Below are 19,694 nucleotides of genomic sequence, written 5' to 3'. Positions count from 1 at the left end.
GCAGCTGAAGTGCTCAAAACAAACTCACACGCCTTTCTTGCAATATTGTTAAGAATTTTGCTACAAATGACTATGTTACAAAATTTTAACTGAAACCATCTCTTCATCAATTTCTGTATTTACAGATCAAAAGCACAAAAGTGCAGAGACTGTTGTAGTGATACGTTTATTAGTTTCAGTCAGTTACATCCAAAGATGCCGAGTACAAAACATAGTGTTTTGCTGGGGACAGATTTGTGCCACTTTATCAATACCAAATAAGCTCATTAATTCCTAAATTAATGATGATCACACATGTAGTGGTTTTATTGTTATGGTAGAAGTGATGCATTCAAGCCCAATATAATTTTTGTAGATGCAAATCCCCTGCAGCTTACATTAATTTCCAGTATACTATTTAATGGTTGTGATATCAAAACAGTGCTTCTTCTGAAACGACTTCTTAATCTAGCTTTTAGGAACTTACACTAATGATTAAGATATTAAAGTTGCTTTGCAGAGGTGACAAAAGCAATCATGCAGTGCATAAAAGTAACATCCTAATGGCATTTCCCCAAATTTACATTTAACTAGAATTGATTGTTAGAACTATATTAATTTGTCTTAACAGTATGGAATATTATAACATGATCAATCAGATTATGAACTGGATATTAATCACATTCATTAATACACATTATTATGCAGTAGGAAATAAGTCTACTTATACCCCTGATTATACTGTTTTTACATTTTCAAGTAATATTCATTCTGTCTGCATAGCTTCCCAAGAGTTGACAAGCAGAGAATGTACATACATAATAAAAAGCTTCATAACAGAGACAAAGAAAATATGTTTAGAATGAAATATTCTAAAAACTCTAAATATTTTATTAGATACTCACTTTGGAAATACTGTCCATGTCTCCTGAGCCTTAAATTAAAACAGACGATTATTTAGTTAGTTTTGAGCTGAAGTTAATCTAAGAACTTTTTTCGTAGTAAATATATAGTGTAATAGCAATATTTTAAAACATAACCAACTATGCATCATCTCACTTCCTTCCCCATGTTTATTTTAGTAAAAGTTTGCAGTCAGTATGGAATAATGTTAGTCCTTTCTCTGTGTACACACCCGGTGCAAAAAGTGAGAAAAGCATGAAGGACACACTTCTGATCTGTATCAGTTACTTGGATGGCAACCTTTCAGGATGAGACAGCCCAGCACAACTCAAGAAACCACCTGCCCAACCTCCCTGACCTATTAGCCATGGTAGGGTTCAGGTAATGCAATTATTTTGGGGTATATCCACCTATGGGAAAGGTTGCTTCTGGTCAAGGGAAGAAAAAAAAAAAGGCAAAATAAAGGATAACTAGTAAAAGTTGATGTTCCTGGGGAAAAAAAAAAGACCACCTTTTTTTACTGAACTTCAGCTGTTCAAAACTCCCCAGCAGTGGACTACCTCTAAGGTCAGCTGTGAGGGTTTCATCAATGCCTTTGCTCCCACAAGCAGAAGCCTACTAGCAAAATTGTCTAAAATGCCATTGACATCTGATGCGTTACAACTACTGATGATGACAGCATCTTTCAGAAGAAAGCAGATGATCCTGAGGACTAAAGTAACAGAAACCAAATAAAACTAAATATAATGAGTGCAAGACTATTGAAAAGAATTTTTTTTTCACATGCTGTGGCTCTCACTCAGGTAAAGCCAAGAATAAAGGGAATATAACTTCAGGATGGATATACCAAGAAAAGCATTTTTAGCAGCAACCAACAGTACACAATTCCGGTCACCTATTTTCAGGAAAGACAAATTCTAGAAGAGTACTGAATATAAAACTAGAAGAGAATTGTGGGAAAACGATCAAGAAAATGGAGTTGTGGGAGGAGACTGAAATAGCTTACTATACTTAGCCACGCAAATTAAGGGCTGAGAAGGCTGATTTCTCTCTATAAATACATCAGATACATAAATATTACGAAAAGTCATTTTATCATGGCCCAAAGGATGAATTTTGCTGGAAATCAGGAAAAGACTTCTTTCTAGCCATCAGAGCTATGAACAGATATCCAACAGAAGGGTTGTGGTCAAAAAAGTTGGAGAAGTTCGAGATGGGCATTGACCATTTCATCCACCTGGCGATGAGACACAGCTGCCTACTGCAGCATGGAAATGAATGCAGTAGATCTCTCCCAGACCTCCTCTCCTGAGAGAACTCAGGTTCCAGTTTAGATAGGAACTTACCCCTAGAAAGCAGTCATCATTAATCTGACTATGCACATCACCATTTTTAATAGAGAACATAACTAACCAAGTGCTAGGTAGATGTAAAATCCTTCCATAACTGTTACAATTTAGTATTTTATTTTAGCTAAGAAATAATTCTCAGGCTATAGAAAGTCACAGAAAAAGATGTGATTACCTTTTATACAGTTTTCATTTATTTGAATGTAATGTGCATCATTATTAATTAAAGCAACAACCCATTTTAGGATTGTAATGTGTAAAGAAAGGCTGTAAACTCATAAGGTGTCTTTATGCAAAGCGACCTAGGAATTTCAGGAACATGCTTTCCAAGAAAAAACCATAATTCTCTTAGAAGAATTATAATCATACAGAATATGTCTGCTAAATGAGGTTTGATGGCTTAGGATTTTTTTCTCATCTTGATGTAGCCTCTTTGAATTTCCCCTTTCTTCTTATCTGTTTATACTTCCCGTCTGACAACCTCCAACTTCTGGGCTACGAGTGACAGATCTCCACCTACCATGGTAGTATGGACTTAAATGGTATGCAGTTTAGGCTGGTCCATGCCTGTGGCAGGAAGGTGACAGAGCTCTTCTTTGGGGATGGAAGCACGGGGAACAGTGGCAGCTTGGCTTCTGCCTGCCTTACCAGTATCTAGCTTGCTGGGGCTTCTCCCCATAAAGAAAAACACTGCTCAGCAGGGTGTTGCTGGTGCCCCTTGTCTGCATCAGGCTAGCTCCCGCGTGTGAAAATGAACCTTGTTGGTGGACCAGGGGGATAGGAGAGAGATCTGAAGTCTTTGCAGCCTCGGGTGCCCCCTGTCCTTTCCTGCATGACCAGCGTCCCTTGGTGCAGACAGAAGTAAAGAGTACAACACAAGAACTGTATTCAGAGCTACTGGCCTAGTGTTATGGTGTGAGCAGAAATAAACCCAAGGTATTTATTTACCTTGCGGGTATGGAAGAGGAAGGCATAAATGCAATTTATTTAGCTGAGGCTTGTTTCTTAAATCTCTTTCAAGTGTCTACCACGCTTCCAGCAAAGAGTAAGAGCAAAGAATTTGCTAGGATAGTCAGGAGATGTGTGTTTTGCAGAGTTGTGCAAGGCTTCTCCCCTAGAGACCAGTCCCTCAAAAATCATAGTGTCAAAAGTCAAGCAGTACACTCCTGCCTCTGCATGCCCTGAGAAGAACTCATTTTCTTTTGGGATTAAAATTGGCACCTGTCCGAAGCTGCTAATGGGGATGGAGTAATATTATTAACACTTAACAGACATATGGCTAAGTATAGAAAAATGAGGATATCAAAATGTTGGGATAAAACCAGCTTAACACATACATCAAAACATGTCATAACTTACTTCCAGGTAGCTGATAAGAACGTGCACCGCCATGTCACAGTGACACCTTCCCAAGATTTTCAAAGAGGAAGAGAGGTAAATAAAAATCGTTCTTAAGCCTTCACCTCTACATTACTGTGATGGTATGCTTGTAGACTGGTTTTCATCAGCTGGATTAAAACTATACTCTCTTATATAAATAAATTACAGTATTTTTCTTCCAGAGGTGCACGATGTATGTCAACTCATGTGCTTAAAAAGTATCTTAATACTTCTTATTGATGTTTATACAGCTTTTTCAGGTTTTAAAAATATTTTTACAGTCTTCCACACAACTCAGAGAACTAGTCATTGAAAATGGCACTAGTCATTGAAAAATCACAATGTTGTTATATTTACTATCATTACCTAATGATCCATTCATATGATGTGAATCCATTCCACCCAGTCCACTCATAGGTCCATCTGACCCTGGCCCCATTGGAAACTACAAAAGGATCAGACATTAAAAACTGGTATTACTGTACAATCTTTCGTAGATAATCTAATAAAAAGAAAATATTCCTCAGGAAAAAAACAAAGTAAAGGAAAAGTGCACAGTCCCAGCTCTGAATGCACAAGTCAAGTAGAAGGCTGTCATGTGAAGACTGCACAAACGTCATTGCTTTTGTTCACTATTCCTAACGCTACATTCGTGATTTTTGCAAACCCTCACCTCTGTAGGCTGGAATATAACTTAATAATAATTTTTTGTTTACTGCAGCACTTTGACTTTAAAACCTGCTAGTGCTGACCTAGCTCTACTCCCATTGAAGTTACAGGGAACTACAACTCTCTTCAATGAGTGATTAATTAACAGCTTTCAAACCCCACCTTATCTGTACTGACAATCAGGCTACTGCACATTACCTTTGCAGTCTGAGCAGTTTCTGTCCAATTTCTGATATTAACCTTTAAATTATTTTTTCAGAAACTGAGTGGCATTAACATTATAGAAAAATTTCTAAAATTCACTGCATAATGATTTAACAATATCTAAATATCTATATTTTAAAGTTCTACTGGCTTTTGTTTTCAAAAGGCCCATAATATGGATTGTGATTAAATGAAATATGGCTATAATCAGAGAAATAAAATAAAACTGAAGGCATAGAGAAAGATCAGAGAAGAAACAAGTTCTACCTACGAATCCAGACTTTTGTCAGCTTAGAACTGCTGAAATTTAGGCTAAAATAGTCACAAACTACCTATTTCATTAGGCAAATACTTAAATGTTATCAAGGGTTTCATTCTTAACATCCTATTTAGATAAACAGGGAAGTTTGTTTCTTCTTAGAGGTATTAATTTTATTATTCTTTGCAGAATGGCAGAGCAACATAATACTGGGTCACTCAGCAATTTTCCCCTCCCTTTTTAAGGGTAGATACTTTATTTATAACAAGAGTTTGAATCCTGCAGAAACGAATGCTTAGTGACAGCTCCTGTGATGATGTCCTATCACACAGAAGTCTATTGTACCTCAGTGTGACAAAGTTGACCCCAAGATCCAAATGCAGAAGCTTCTAAGGTCTTTTCAATGTAGATGAACATGTGCCAATCATTATTTTGGAGGTATTGTTGTGATTGATTTGGGAAACATTAGAAAATGTGAGGTGGGGGTGGGGGGGAAGCAAGTGATGTGTCACCCATAAAAATGGAGAACTTTGTACTAATGATATGTGACGGAAAAAAAAATGTTTGCATAAAAAGAAGTAGTACATAACTAGATTCATATTTACATTAGGTCTGTTGGGTCCAGGTGGTACTGCATTCATTAAAGTGTACATGTTGTCTCCAGAGTTGGTTGAATCTGTAATAAGAGATTATTTTAAGTGCTAATATATTCCTTTCAATAAAACTACTCACCTAATACATTTCCTGTCATTTTGTTCATATTATTTCTGTGCCTGAATCACTGATACACAGTGGCAATATAATGGAAGATTTCATTCCCTTTCTATCTATTGCTACTACACAACAGAACTATGAAAAGAAATAATTGCAATGGTCCCTAAGTGACTACTTCTAGACTCTAGTTTTATGCATGACTGTAAAAAGGTTTATAAATCACCAAGTATCTGTAACTATTTAATTCCATAAATCCCTTTTCCTGGAATTCCAAATTACTTCATTCATCTTCAATATTTTCTATAAAACAGGAGTTTCTTTCTTCTCAATACTTCCTGTAATTTGTTTTCCATCTGTAATAAATAATAAATAGCTTCTCATTATACAGACTGCAAGTTAGTACAGTGAATGAATTTTTTTTATTTTCATTCACGTCATCTATTTGATTTTGGGTATATCTAACTATTCAGTGGAACACTGTGCGAAGATCCTCCCTCTAAGGACAGCTTTAGCTGACATATCTTCATGGTACAGTGTGGTACAATGCTCAAAAAAACCCTGAGTCCACAACCAACAAAACTACCCTGGAACAGCATGGTGCCTGAGCCAGTAAGTTCTGCCAAGAGTTTCACTTGGCCTTGCCAGATGTAAACCCAGCTATACTGCATCTCAGTCCTCTTCCTCCCACCAATGCACATGAACTTTCAGATGGAGCACCTCCAGAGTTGAAACACAAGATTGAATTAACAAGACACATAGAAGACAACCCACATAACTCTTCTGATTGAACTTAAGAATCCAATGCCTAAGAGCCATTAGTAGGTACAAATTATTTATTCTGATCTCCAGCTTATCCCTGCTGCTAACACTATGAAGTCTTAACACCCTTCACCAATATTTTTAAGAAAGAGAAGGCAAAAAATGCAGCAGATAATAGACAAATTAGGCAAAAACCTTTCCCAAGGGAGCATGACGATAGACCATATAATGAAAAAGTTTACTGAGAGGAGAATAATCTAAGGAAAGTCTAAATACAGCCCTAAGGGGACAGCATGATTTAAAAAAGCATTGTTAACTCTGGAAAATCAATGCCTCTATAGTATCTGCAAAAAGAATACAGAATAGCTTAGTACTCTGTACCTAGCTCCTCCAAAAGACCATTCCGCCTCTTTGAACCAGAGTTTTGAGATTAACAACAAAACACACAAAACCCACTGCTGAGCTGTAATTCCTTTTCCAAGACAAGCTGATGGGGGACTTTTCACTCAGAAGTGGTGAAAGCAAGAAAGTTGAGACCAGACTGAAATGTGTTGGAATGCAGAATGCGGCTTGACCTCCTGCAAGAATATACCTGTATGTACAGTGGGCAGTTAAAATCAAGGTCTTTGTCTATTCCTTACTTGTTCTGCGACAGTTTTCTAAGCATTCGTTAACCTTGGTGAGTACGCAATTCCATAACATACGGAGGACTATGTATCACTACAACATCAAATATGCTGTGTGAGGAAGAGAGGGAAGAAAAACCTTTTAGCCTAAACTTATGAAAGTAAAAGTCGCACATAAAAAGTTATTTTTTAATGTTTGATGAGGTAGGCAACAAGTTTGTCAACCACCAGATCCTTTTGAAAAACACATCCCTGGCTCTCCCCATGTTCTGCTGGCACACAAAAAATATACATATGGTCAATTGGGCCACAGGAACCTTTGGAGCTGGTTTGACTCAGAGACAAGTAAGTACCTTTGCAAAATTCTCAGATGGCCAGTTTCTGAGAGTTTTCATACTTTCGAAAACAGAGCCTCAAATCATCTTTGAGTATCTAACAGAAAATGGGAAAGACTGTCAGCAGAAGCTTTATTTGATCTGCACACAGACAGCGTAGTATGTGCCATAACCACAGTGCTGACTATTTTTAAAAGGGCAGGCAGTCCATAAGTTTGTTTTATGTTAAAAAACTCTATCTTTTCAATGCCAGCTTGTGCTAATTATCTTTTTCACTAATAATATGAGCATCAAGGAAGCCCTACGCATTATCTCAGGTTGCATTTTTTTAAAGCCCTGGAATTGTAGTTAATGAAGATGATATATTGGGGCAAGAAGTCTTCATGGCCCTTTGGGAAACTTCCCTACTCTCTTGTGCTGTAAAGGGCAGCAAGAACAGGTAGGACATAAGGACTGAGGATGCTGTGACATCACTGAGGTGAACAAATTCCTCTTAGGTTGTGGGACTGAGTTACAAAGGCAGATGTTGGCTAAAAGGAGTAGCTACTTAATATTGGGTTACACAAGATATAACTAGTTTTATTTTAGCAGATTTCTGATGCTGTCCATGGAGGATGACAGCATCCTCCACATCCTGCAGTTCCACCCTCACAACAGAATCTTTGCAGAACATCAATGGAGGGAAATACATACATCTAGCTGACCATCCTTAAGCCTTGAGAAGCTAGCTATCCATCCTGAATCCTGTCATCCTCCTCCTTGGTTCTTCAAAACTTAGTAGGAATGTGGCCATCTTTTGCACGGCCAAAATCACCATGTGGTCGGAGTTGCAAGATATAGACCACGTTACTTGGGGAAACAACGGGCCAGTTGAAGTTCTGGGAACAGATCACTGGTAGAACTCGACAACAGTTCCTCTGGGGCCTTACTCCTCCACTGCTGGACAGAGGAGAGCAATCTGTCCAGCATGACCCTGCTATCAGTCAGATGACACTGCCATGGGATGCAGCCATGCCTGTGAGTTGCATATTGCTCAAGAGCCACATGTTGGTCAGGTCTACCCCATAGGATACTATAGTGGAAGTTTCACAGGATTCAGAAATCTCCTGATTTCCAAACTGGTGGAATTGTTCCAAAGAACATGAGCAAAAACAAACACTGTGCTGTCTTTCATTTTTTCCTTGCTTTTGCTGAAATTGAGGAAGAAAAGATGGGCTGAAAAGCCAGAGAAATTAATTGCTTTGAACTTTATAGATATAATGGTTTGTATCTATTCCATCTCTGCAATATAGCAGGGAAAGAAAGAGTGAAAGCGTGGGGAAAAAAATGATGCAGAAAGAACAAATTTAATAATTTCTCATTAGCTGATTCTTCATGAAAATCAAAGTCTGAAAAATAATTTGTGTACTTCCTAAAATCCCTTATAATTATCTTTCATTATTTCTGAGTATATTTCAGTACCTGCAGGACTAGGCATGATAGGTGTTCCTGGTGGCCCTCCACCTCCTGGAGGACCCTAGAGAGGGAAGAAAATGTCAGTTAGCATGAAAGGAAAAAAAAATGCCGCAGTAAAAGATGAACACAGTATAAACAAACAAACAAACAAAAAGTATTGTGAATGTCATGAGTTACACTGGTAAAAACACGCACATTTTCTGATAAGTTAGTGAAACAGCTCATCACAGATTAAGACAAGGTAATTGGTCAGCAAGCTCTGGCACAGACTTCTGATGTAGGTAGGTATAGAGACACAAGAATACCCATTAGTCAATAACTCTGTGTCATGCTGTGAGTCAGACAAGAGAAATATTTGGAGCGGGGCCTAAGACAATTATATTTAATTCCCTCAACCTACTTCTGTTACCACTGGGTTTTCAACTGGTATTTCTGTTTTGTTGTACTCCATACATACTCACTGGCAGAGTAACCAATGTTTGCTAAGCACAAAACAAGGGGGTGTCCTATGGGGACAGAAGAGCCTAATCACCTTAAGAAAGCTTTCTTTTTTAGGCAGACTTGGTATCTCGATGCCATAGGCATCCTAATTCTGTCTGTATAATATCCTACAATTTCTTAAAATAACTTCAGTATAGTGCTGGGTACAGTCATATCACTTGCCCAGGCTACTAAATTGAAGATAAAGAAAAACAAACAAACAAAAGCCCAAACCATCAAGGAACATCTATTTTCTTAGTTTCAGGTATTTCTGTGTTGCAAATATGTTTACAACCAAGAACTACACACAAACTGCTCTGGTTGTTAAACAAGTTTTTTAAGGCTCTTTAAAAACTCCTCCAAGAATTTTATTCTAAACTTGCTAATCATTTAGTAAGAACAGTACCATAACTCCTTACTTCTTATATTTACAGATCCACTAATATATTAAGTAACATGAGAAACTACCAACTGCCAGTTGGATAAAAACTGTCAATAAAAGTCAATAAATATTGACTTTCCATAATAAAAATACACAGATTGCTAACAACAGATGATAATTTTCATTGCCATATGACTCTTCTTATATTTTTATCTCTTTTGTTATATTTTAAAACAGCAGATATACTGTTTCAGACAGGAACACTTTTTCAGTAGCACTGAATATAAAGGTTTGGTCATTCCTGTGTGCTTACAAGGACATTGCTGAGATTTGCTATAATTCACTAAGACACTTTGGAAGGAGACAGAGAAGTCTTGGATTTAAAACGATAGACCCTGTTTCTCAATGGCCTACTTAAAATAACATTTCTTATGAAACATTTAGCAATAATATACCACATTTTCAGACATAGCAGATTTCTGACTGATACCGCTCCTACCCAGATTTGTACAAGTAAAATACTTGCAAGGGGAAGCATCTCTATCTACTAGCCAGTGGTTAACTCACAGTTAATTGTAGATGAAACAGAAATCTTTTACCCAGAAGCAGCAGCACATCCCTGCAGTCAGTCAATATATATATACCTCTATGCTCTTACATATTAGAGCACCTACCAGTTCTTTGTCTTGTGCTTCCCCTTGTATGTGGACTATGCAAGGTCACTGAGTATCTTTTATAAATTGTGATAGAACGAAGACTTACTCCATGATGAAACCCACAGACCAGCTTATAAAAATCAAGGCATAATCATAACTTCATTTCATACTGCCAGCAGCCACATTGCTTTTTTCCCCCCCAACTACAACTGAATGTGTTAGTATTGGGCTTGCCAAAACTGCCTGAAAGGCCTATTCAGCCTTCAGCAACAAGAAATTCCCCCATTGCTGCTGCAGAGCTACAGACTCTAAATTCAAAAAGACCCTTCGATAACATATATGATCCTCTGGGCACCACAGGCTATGACTTTTTATCCATCTTCTTGTGCACTAAGCTTGCCAACTTGATCTTTTTAGGTTTATATATACATATTTCAGCATCACATAAAGAGGTGTAGAAACCACTGACTGGTTATTTATTAGAAAAGTTATTTATAATCACTGTTACCATTTGTGTCTAAGCTTAAAATTGCATTTACATGCATTGTTTGTATATTTTCTTCTCTTAAAAAGCCTATTGGCATCAACTATTTTCTCCCTGAGAATATATTAATACATCATGGAATTATTTCTCTGAAACCTGTCTCATAAACTAACCAGATTAAGCTCTCAAAGCGTTTAGTTCACTTTCATGAATCCTTTGGTAAAAAATCTGCTTTAAGAGCTCTCCTGCCCACACCTTGCCCCCAGATGCTCTGTTGGAAGCTACAGCCCCCCAGTTTTGCTTGTTTAGCTGTTTGTATGGCTAGAGTTCATATGTTGCTTTTCCAAAATGTGGTGAGCCCTTCTGAAGCAAGACTACTCTCTCAGCATCAGACACAACACACACTGTGCAAGCATTTATGTGGCAGAAGAAGATTTCAACCCTTGGTCCACCACTGTTCTCCGCTAACAGCAGCATCAGCTCTGCTTGGAGCTCCCTCTGTGAGTGTCTCGCCACCTATTTTGGGGTCAACTGAAGTGCATCAGCAAGGACCTTCAGTCAACTTCTGTTGTTTCGGTCAGAGTCATTCACCCAAGGAACTCCAGTGGCAGACCTGAAGGAGTAGTAACCTTCAGCAGAAGAGTGGGGACAAGGAATCAGGCAGCAACCTTTCCCACTAGTACAGCTGGAGTTCACGGAGCACATCTGATCAGAGGCTCAGGCATTTTCTCCAACACTTCTACCCTTCCTGTGTCTCATTCTTGCATATTTGTACATCTTTTGATTTCCTTTCAATGTTGCCAATTAGATGCAACATTCCAGCATTCATCTCATCATTGTCACTGAAAGAGGTAAAATCACCTATTTACTCTTACACTATTTATCTATCCACTGAAATACGGTGATTCCCTCTTCTGTCCAAGTCATTTATCCCAGCTGACCTTTGGCTTGATGCGAGTATACCAACAGAGTCTGCTACTAAAACCTGCATTTTACTTAGGTTTGCTTCTTTCAAATAATCTTCTGTATGATCTCCTTTTCTAGTTTATCAAGACTTCATACTTTTAAAAAATGAGAATATGAAGTAAAATATTCAAAAAAATCTTCAAAATCTGCAACAATAACTGATCGCTAATGTCTAGGTCAAAACCAACGAAACCTCTTCCAAAACAGAAATTTATGAAGCTCTGCATTAAAAGAACTGGTTTGGAGATCAGCAGCACATTTGGACTGTTTCCACTAAACATGTGGCAAAATGAGTACTGCAGTTATGGACACTTATAAGAATCATAACCTTTTTCACAGCTAATTGTCTAAATAAAGGACAAAAGAAATGGCTTTTGTCTAAACAAAACAAACTCATCCTTGAACTCATCCTTCAGCTTTAGCTCTGCAGGATCATCTCTCTTACAAAGACTGAAAGTAAGAGAAACCTATAAGGAGGATAAACAGATGAAAAATCACTGGTATATTGTCCTCATGGTGAAGGACCTGCTATTTCCACATTCTGAAATAGCTTCAGATTTTATGCTGGTTAAAGCCAATGCCCTGCAGCTGTCTAACCTTCAGGTGATAAAACATTAAATATTAATAGAGAGGTCTATGGAAACCTGACTGACCAAGTGAAATCTGGAATCCAATATAAATACACACACACGTGCAATTCTCCTTCGTTACCCTGTGTCACCAGTAATAAGCATGTGACAAAAACAGATGAAACAATATGCCTTAGAAGAGTAAATCAGAAGTACAAATGATCTGAGTACAACAGTAACAACGACAATAAAGAGTGTAAAAGGATAAACAAAGTTAATCTCTTGGGATAGAGACAAAAACCAGCAGTACATATCCGAACAAAAGCCATTTTGTTGATAGGTAAAGTGTATTTTTTAAATTCCAGAGGGAGTGTTAGCATTTTGTGTTCTTTTGAATGACAGCTCAATGCTGGGCCTATTGCAAAGTTTTAACTATTTCATTCTAAAATACAGACTAAGGAAAAACAGTGATACTGACAATCCATAAGGAATTAAGACATTGTCTGTGAAATGAAGACATAACAGAGTATGGGGAAAAACAGAATTTTTCAAGTCTTCAGAAGGTAATCATAAGAATAAAAATTTCCCTTAAATTGTTAGCTATAGGGGCCCATTTGTATATCTTCAGGGAGATAAAAGCTTGTTCTAGTTCTTGAAATACTTTTTTATTCTGAAGAAGTTCAGAAACTTATACACAATATCGTGTTACCAAGAAAGCTGTTTTTTTTTTGTCCCCTATTATTGAAGACAATATATTTTTTTGTTATATAAATGTTTGCTGAAATAAAACAGCACTCAGGGCAATTTTGACCAGACCGATAACGATTCTAGTAATGAACAACAGCATATGCACCATAGATGGCAGAAAACAACCTAAGTGCAGATCAGATGTTCAGTTCTCAACCAATGCACAAGGGTTCTTCTTAACATCTGGGCAGCTGTTTCTTTGCCTAAATAAAATGTAACATCCATTTTAATAAGCAAACACTCACAAGTGTACTTACTACATAGTTTCCAGGAGATGCTGAAGAATAAGGTATCTGTAATATTAACAGAAACAAAACAGTAATTTCTTCTGCAGTGAGATGGAGTCCATACATATATTTACGTACAGCTGTATGCTAATGCTTATTTGTTTAATTTATTTCAAAGACAGAGTTAAGGATTAAGGAAAAAATGCTGTTGTTGTCAAAACAAACACCTCTTCTTTTCAACACCTTGTCATTGTAAGTATGTTCAAGTCCAAAATTAGAAATATAGACACAAACCAAATGTAATACCCAATATTTCAAATTAAAATATTTCCATTTAAGATTACTGTGCCCTCGTAGCCACTCTAATGAATTAATATGAATAATGTAATTCACACATTTAAATGTAGACTGAGGTCTGATATCTGTTCTCCGTTGCTTCATAGTGAGGCATGCATTTTTAACATCCAGCACCACTTTCTTAAGATACCAAGTTACAAGGCCTAGTACCAATCCAGTTCTTGCATCTACTACAAGAGTCTTCTTATTGTGGGAGCCACAATAATATCTGTAAAGATCTGCAGTCCATTGTAAAAGGTTAAACTATATGATTATTAAGGTAATATGCTTTATAAGGTTTATAAACTTCAGCAGCATATACTTGCATTTAAGTGAACAGGACTTCAGAGTCATCCCAAGCATGGGTTGAATTTGTACGTTCCTATAAATACTTAATCTTGTTTAAAATCTTCACCATAAAAGGAAAAGCAACTCTCTTATATCTTTCTGCCCAGAAAATACTGGTTTTATTTCTTTTAAAAGGACAGTGTCCTATTTCCATTTCAAATTAAATTGTGGTATTTGTTACAGAAAATATCCAGAGAAATACATGTGAATGTAATAAAATGCCTGTGAATAATCCAGTGTTCTTCTTTATGATAGCATTTGCAATTATTCTCTCTAAAGGAGCACAGACCAATGCTATTATAGAAGGATGGGGTAAGAATTAAGCAACTGCACTGACAAAATACAAAATTAGTTTGTAGCATAAGCATCTTACACGATTGTAGACAACTTGTCAGCCAGCTCATTTTCACAAATACATCTATTACTGGATTTCTCAATTAATTTCATAGACTGAAAATACTTCAATTACCAGTTGAAAAATAGTCTAACACCCATTTTAGTTGAGTACATGCAAAAGAAAACTGAGGAAGCATTTCAGCTCTTTTTTTCCCCCAGTTGTCATTAGTAGAATTAAAAAATCAAAATTGAGAACAACAGAAATAATGAGGCTAGTCTGTTAAGCCAGACCCATCTTATTCAACTAAAAGTGCTAAAAAGGGACACATTTTTATGCTAATGATGTATGATCACTGAATGAAAATGAAAACTTTACCTTTGTGTTTTCTGAAGAAACACCAGACGCTGTTGTTTATGAGGGATGCCTCACTGACCTCCTGTTCCTTCAAGCTGCTATTAGACTACCTCATTTTGTAGTTGTTGCAATGGAATTCAATAGAGCGCACTGCTTTTTAGAAAAAGCATACAAAATTGGCTGATGTCTTGCAAGCAGTTGCTCTATGATTCCACATCCCCTAGCTAAGAGCAGCAAATGTGGTTTGTTATGTAAAATATGTGAACACACATTAAGCTGTATCTCAAAAAGCTGTGATTTCTGTAGAGCTTGCTGGCCAGATAGTGTTGACCTAACTCATCTTACTTGTGCTAAAGGAAGCTAAAATGTATTTTACATATACCCCAGGATAACCTTTGTGTTATGGAAGTCCTGTAACTGATGTAAAGATGCAGAGCTGTTGTGTGATTATGAACAGAGCTGAATATTTACACATCAATGAGCTCTCTGTTCAGATGTGCTCCTCGTGGTACCTGCTCTGCATTAGGGTTATGGGGAAAAATATAAAGCATGTAGTATGCTATTTTTTGAATGAAGTGGGACCTTTTATCCTGGTGTATTGATGAGAAGTACTTCCCTAAACATAGGATGATGTCTAATATGTTTTAAGTATTTACTTACAGAATTGGCATTGGTTGGGTTTGGCCAAGGTCTACCACCCCCAGGACCCCTGTAACAGAAGACGAAAGGTGAGACACAGAATAATCCCCCATCTTCTGAACAGCTCTGAGGAAGCAAATCAAAATAATCTGTTTCCAGAGTGAGGAAGGAGACAGCTTTTTCTGAAATTAAAGTGTGTTTATAAACCATAACTACACCAATTTATAATGCTACAGCAAAATTCTCATATTTGCACTAACATTATCATTTAATCAGTTTATGAGTTGATTAAAAGTAGTTTATTTATTATTACAACCCTGCCACTCATGTTTAAGACACTTCAGTTCCTGACTCATTCCGTTACTTCTGCACTCTCCAGGACAGGACCTGTCAGAATGGCACCATGAGGAATCCTCCCTCAGCAGCCACACTGCCAGAAGCTACACACAGTTTTGCATTGGTCCCAAACACTTGCAAATTTAGGAAGCACCAGACATGCCACTTTTCTGTTCCCAGTGGAACAATTTGAAAGACATCATTGCTAATTTCTGTCTCTTGAAGTGTTCCTTCAGTTCACTGTGGAATGTAACCCTGTGTTACATAGATGCAAGACTTTAACTTTTTTAAGGTGGCACAGAAGTTTTGGAAAGAGTTAAAAACAAGTTCCCAAATTCTTTAGGTTCTCATAAGGAGTACTCTGTTAACATTTTAAAAAACATTTGGAGGAAGTATCTTAAATTCCATGGAAGTCTACTTACAGTACAGCCAAAGGTGGAAAGGTACTAAAATATACGTGTAATTTCAGACATAGAAAGAGTACTCTTGCTTATGTAATTAAGTACCTTCCTGAAGAATCAAGGAGGCATGCATTTATTGAGTATGGATCTAGAATACTGCAAGTATAGTAAGGTTTCACTAGTGAAAGTGATGCTAGTACCTTAGAAATATTATGGGAAAACCTATTTTTTAAAAGGACAAGCCACAGAAAATACATTGCTCTAACCTGTATCTGATAACAATAACAAATCTTGTGTATTAAAAATTGAAAACTTGTCATTTTATGCATATACTTTAAACATATGTTTAGATATGGATCTAAAAACAGTTTGCCACTTGACTAGGGCTACATTAGCTCTACAGCAGTCACAGAAAGATGAAATTTATCATACAGCAGGCAAAATGGAGATTTCAAACTTTTCAGACATTCTCGTTACACTGGGCCCAAATGGTGTACACATGATTAAGTGGCAGCTCCCCAGCAGGAAGGACAAGAGCGTTTCACAGGCAGAAGACCTGTTTGATAAAGCGAACCCCAAGACATCAGAGGGGTACTAAAACAGAAAGGAATGGGGAAAGGAAAAAAGAAAAAACCATCCAGATAGAGCATGTTTTTCTCACTACTCTTGTTGTTATTTTAAGTTTCTCACTCGTAGCTGAGCTCAGAAAAATAGTTTGGTGGTTAGGCTCCATCTTTTAATAGTCCTGAGGGAACTAAGACATATGGGAGGTAAAACCTCCATGTTTACAGTTGTAACATTTCAATAACTATAATTATTCCTGGGAGCATTAAGAACTAGTTATTTATAAATAAAATGAAATCACTTTTTGAAGGCCCTGACAACTGAGAGGCAGAGCAGATGACAAAACTTTCATGCTTAAATGGCATTTTGGCCTCATTAGGTTTAGAAAAGCAACATTGGCCACCACAGCTTACCAGACATGAGAAAGTGATTTAAATATAGAGAAGAAAGCAGTCTTTATTAATGAGTTCAGGAAGTTTTTTATCTATTTTGAAGTCTTGGAAAACTAAAAACTATTAAGTAGATATGTTTCCTGAGGGATTTAATATTGAACCTTTTTTTTATTATTATTACATTGTTGATGAAACTACAAAGAAATTAGCTCTAACAATCCAATGAAATAAATCAAGTGGAAATTGATTTATTATTTTTGGAAGGTTGGAAAACAAGAATGTATGGGAGGGTCTTTCTTCCTTATTAATGGGGAAGAGGAGAGGCAAAGCGAGGAAAGGGACTCACAGTACTCATACTCCTCAGGTCAAATATTCAGCAGTTTCTCCTCTGCCAACGATTACAAGCTGAAATATTAGGTGGGATTTTTTTCTTTTCTTTTTTTTTATTTTTTTCAGAAAGTTGTTATTTATGTACCATATTTGGTTTATTCAACCCTCTTTTTCAGAGGAATCAGGAATATTTGTAACAACACTGGAAGTACTACAGAAATATTAAAAAGCCAACTCAGATACATGACTGGGTTAAGCCACAGCAATAAAGAAATCTGCAAAGGCCTTACGAGGAGACTGAGAAACTCACCTATCATCTAAAAAGCTGTTGGAATTTGCAAACTTACTGGAAGCCATGGACAGCTCTAAGTATAGGCTTAGAAAACACTGTAGCAGGTTCTGCTGAAAAGCCATATGGTCTTTGTGGAGCCAAATGTTGTTAGCTTATAAAACACACATTAAAAAAAAAGCTACCTGCTATTTTTTTTTCAATGCAATACAAGCACGTTTTTCGCCCTTCATTAAATGTTTATTTTGGAAGCACTGACAGTCATAAAACATTATTATGAAGGTACCAATTCCAAAAGAGTAATTTATGAAGTATCTATTGTTATGACTAATTACAGCTGCATTTTATCCTTAAAGTTAGATCTATACTGTTGATCCTCGTACTTGAAAAAAGTCTAAAATTTCCTTTTCCCAAGGGGCAAATATGTTCAGTCAGGAAATTAAACAACTAGACACAAGTTTGTGAATTGAAGTTAAAAACCAAAATCTCTTTTTTTTTTTTATTTTCAAGCATTACTGAGATATTCTTAGCACTTGAGACAGCACTGCAGGTCACACAGGCTGTTAAAAAGCGCCAGTGAAATGTAACGCTGCTCCCAGAAATTTGCCATTTTGTTCCATAGAGGGCATTTTTTCAACAAAGAAATAAAATCTTACCAAAAATGGCTACACCAAGTTTAAACTTAAAATCTTATAGATAAAATAAAGTAATTTTGTAGAAGAACATAGGATGTGTATCAGCTGTTTCAAACAGTAATCTGATAGACATTAGTTAGGACAGAGCAAGCAATTATTTAGCAGTACTACATTTGAGACGTATATGCTTCTGGACTGAAATACTGTCTATGAGCTCTCATGCTGGTTGTTGCTATTTTTGACAATAAAGAACACTTTTTCATCCAGAGAAATGTAAAATTATATTTGGCAGATATTCTGCTCTTAACCAAAACAGCTTCCTTTCACACTTTCTGAGGAGAAAAAGCTGGATTTTAAATTGTAACTGTTTTTGTAGAGTACACATTTTTATATTTTAACATTGCCAAAAAGTCAAAAACATTGAACAGAACACTGAAAAATTTTCATGAAAAAGATATGGCTATGTAAAGACAAATGTATGCTACTATAAAGCAATAGCCTTATCTATAGTTAGCCCGTTTCCTAGAAATATAAGTACACTAAATGACTTACACTGTTGTTTCTTAGCACTATGCAACAGATAGATAAATTGTAAGGGAAAATACAAAGAATGCATTTAACACAGTTGGGTCCATCTAGTGCCATTGCCTGCAGGTTATCCTTGGATGCACTCTGACTGATCCTGAATGCTGGAATTGACCAGACAAGTCTTCACTAAGATTTTAGTGTAAGGACAACTTTGACAGCAGTAACTTTACACTAAGGAAAGAACCTGATGTCCTGGAAGTATAATTGAAAGAAACCCAGACCATAGTAACTCTTGTTTTCCTTTTGATCTGTATGCATCAACCCATTTGACAGAGGAGAACAACAGTACTCAGTTTGATGGTAAAAAAATTATTCATGTAGTGAGGCATGCAATAATTGAACTCCTTACAACAGTCTGTGGTTCAGCATGCAACACAGGTCGGGATATGCTATAACATAGTATTCCAGTAATGGCACTTTGGACTCTCTCATGCCGTTAAAATGCATTGTAATAAGCAAAGGGACAGTATGAATTCTTGTTCTAAACCAAGAACGAGTATTCTGTTCCCACTTTCAGCTGAGCTGGAGTAAAGATGAGTTTGTAAGAAATGTAAAGGAGTGGAATATATGCCTGGTAAGACATGGAGACAGCTATGGTTACCTACTTCAAAATTATTGCTTCACATCTTGTTCTTCTCAGATCACACACTGTATCAAAGTTAATGAATTTCCCAAGTAAAGGACTCTAAATCATGGTGTCCCCTTTAAGAGGACATACAAGTTCAAAGGAAAATGTACTTCCCACATCACTGAATTCAAAGAACATAATCTCTGTCTGTTTACTGGCTCAACACAAGATGCAATGTGTTTATTATATGCTGCAATATAGAAATGTTAGTATTTCAGCCCATCTTCTCTCTTTCTGACAGACCAAGAATTCTTTTTGTCATCCAGGAACCTGTTTTCTTATTTTCCCTACATAAACTCTCACTTATGCGGATAAGAACCCTCAAAATATCTATCCTTAGTTTTACTTCTACGTAATTTTATTTTAGAAAGTTA

General features: G+C 36.7%; 1 protein-coding gene across 3 annotated transcripts in view; it reads right to left on the bottom strand.

Moving 5' to 3' along the window:
- Positions 1–19,694, bottom strand: part of SSBP2 (single stranded DNA binding protein 2) — a 183,192-nt gene that overhangs the window by 7,829 nt on the left and 155,669 nt on the right. For 2 of the 3 annotated variants that reach the window (XM_075079406.1, XM_075079407.1), the window contains 6 exons: positions 15,179–15,227; positions 13,174–13,209; positions 8,639–8,693; positions 5,349–5,419; positions 3,978–4,056; positions 885–913 (listed from right to left, as the gene is read on the bottom strand). In XM_075079406.1, coding sequence (XP_074935507.1) covers positions 885–913; positions 3,978–4,056; positions 5,349–5,419; positions 8,639–8,693; positions 13,174–13,209; positions 15,179–15,227 — 319 coding nt within the window. The remainder of the gene's footprint in view (positions 1–884; positions 914–3,977; positions 4,057–5,348; positions 5,420–8,638; positions 8,694–13,173; positions 13,210–15,178; positions 15,228–19,694) is intronic. The other variant, XM_075079408.1, reaches the window with a different exon arrangement.

The sequence above is a fragment of the Phalacrocorax aristotelis genome, chromosome Z (assembly GCF_949628215.1).
Source record: "Phalacrocorax aristotelis chromosome Z, bGulAri2.1, whole genome shotgun sequence".
Lineage (NCBI taxonomy): Eukaryota > Metazoa > Chordata > Aves > Suliformes > Phalacrocoracidae > Phalacrocorax > Phalacrocorax aristotelis.
The sequence above is the reverse complement of the archived record's forward strand: the minus strand, read 5'-3'. Positions and strand labels throughout refer to the sequence as shown.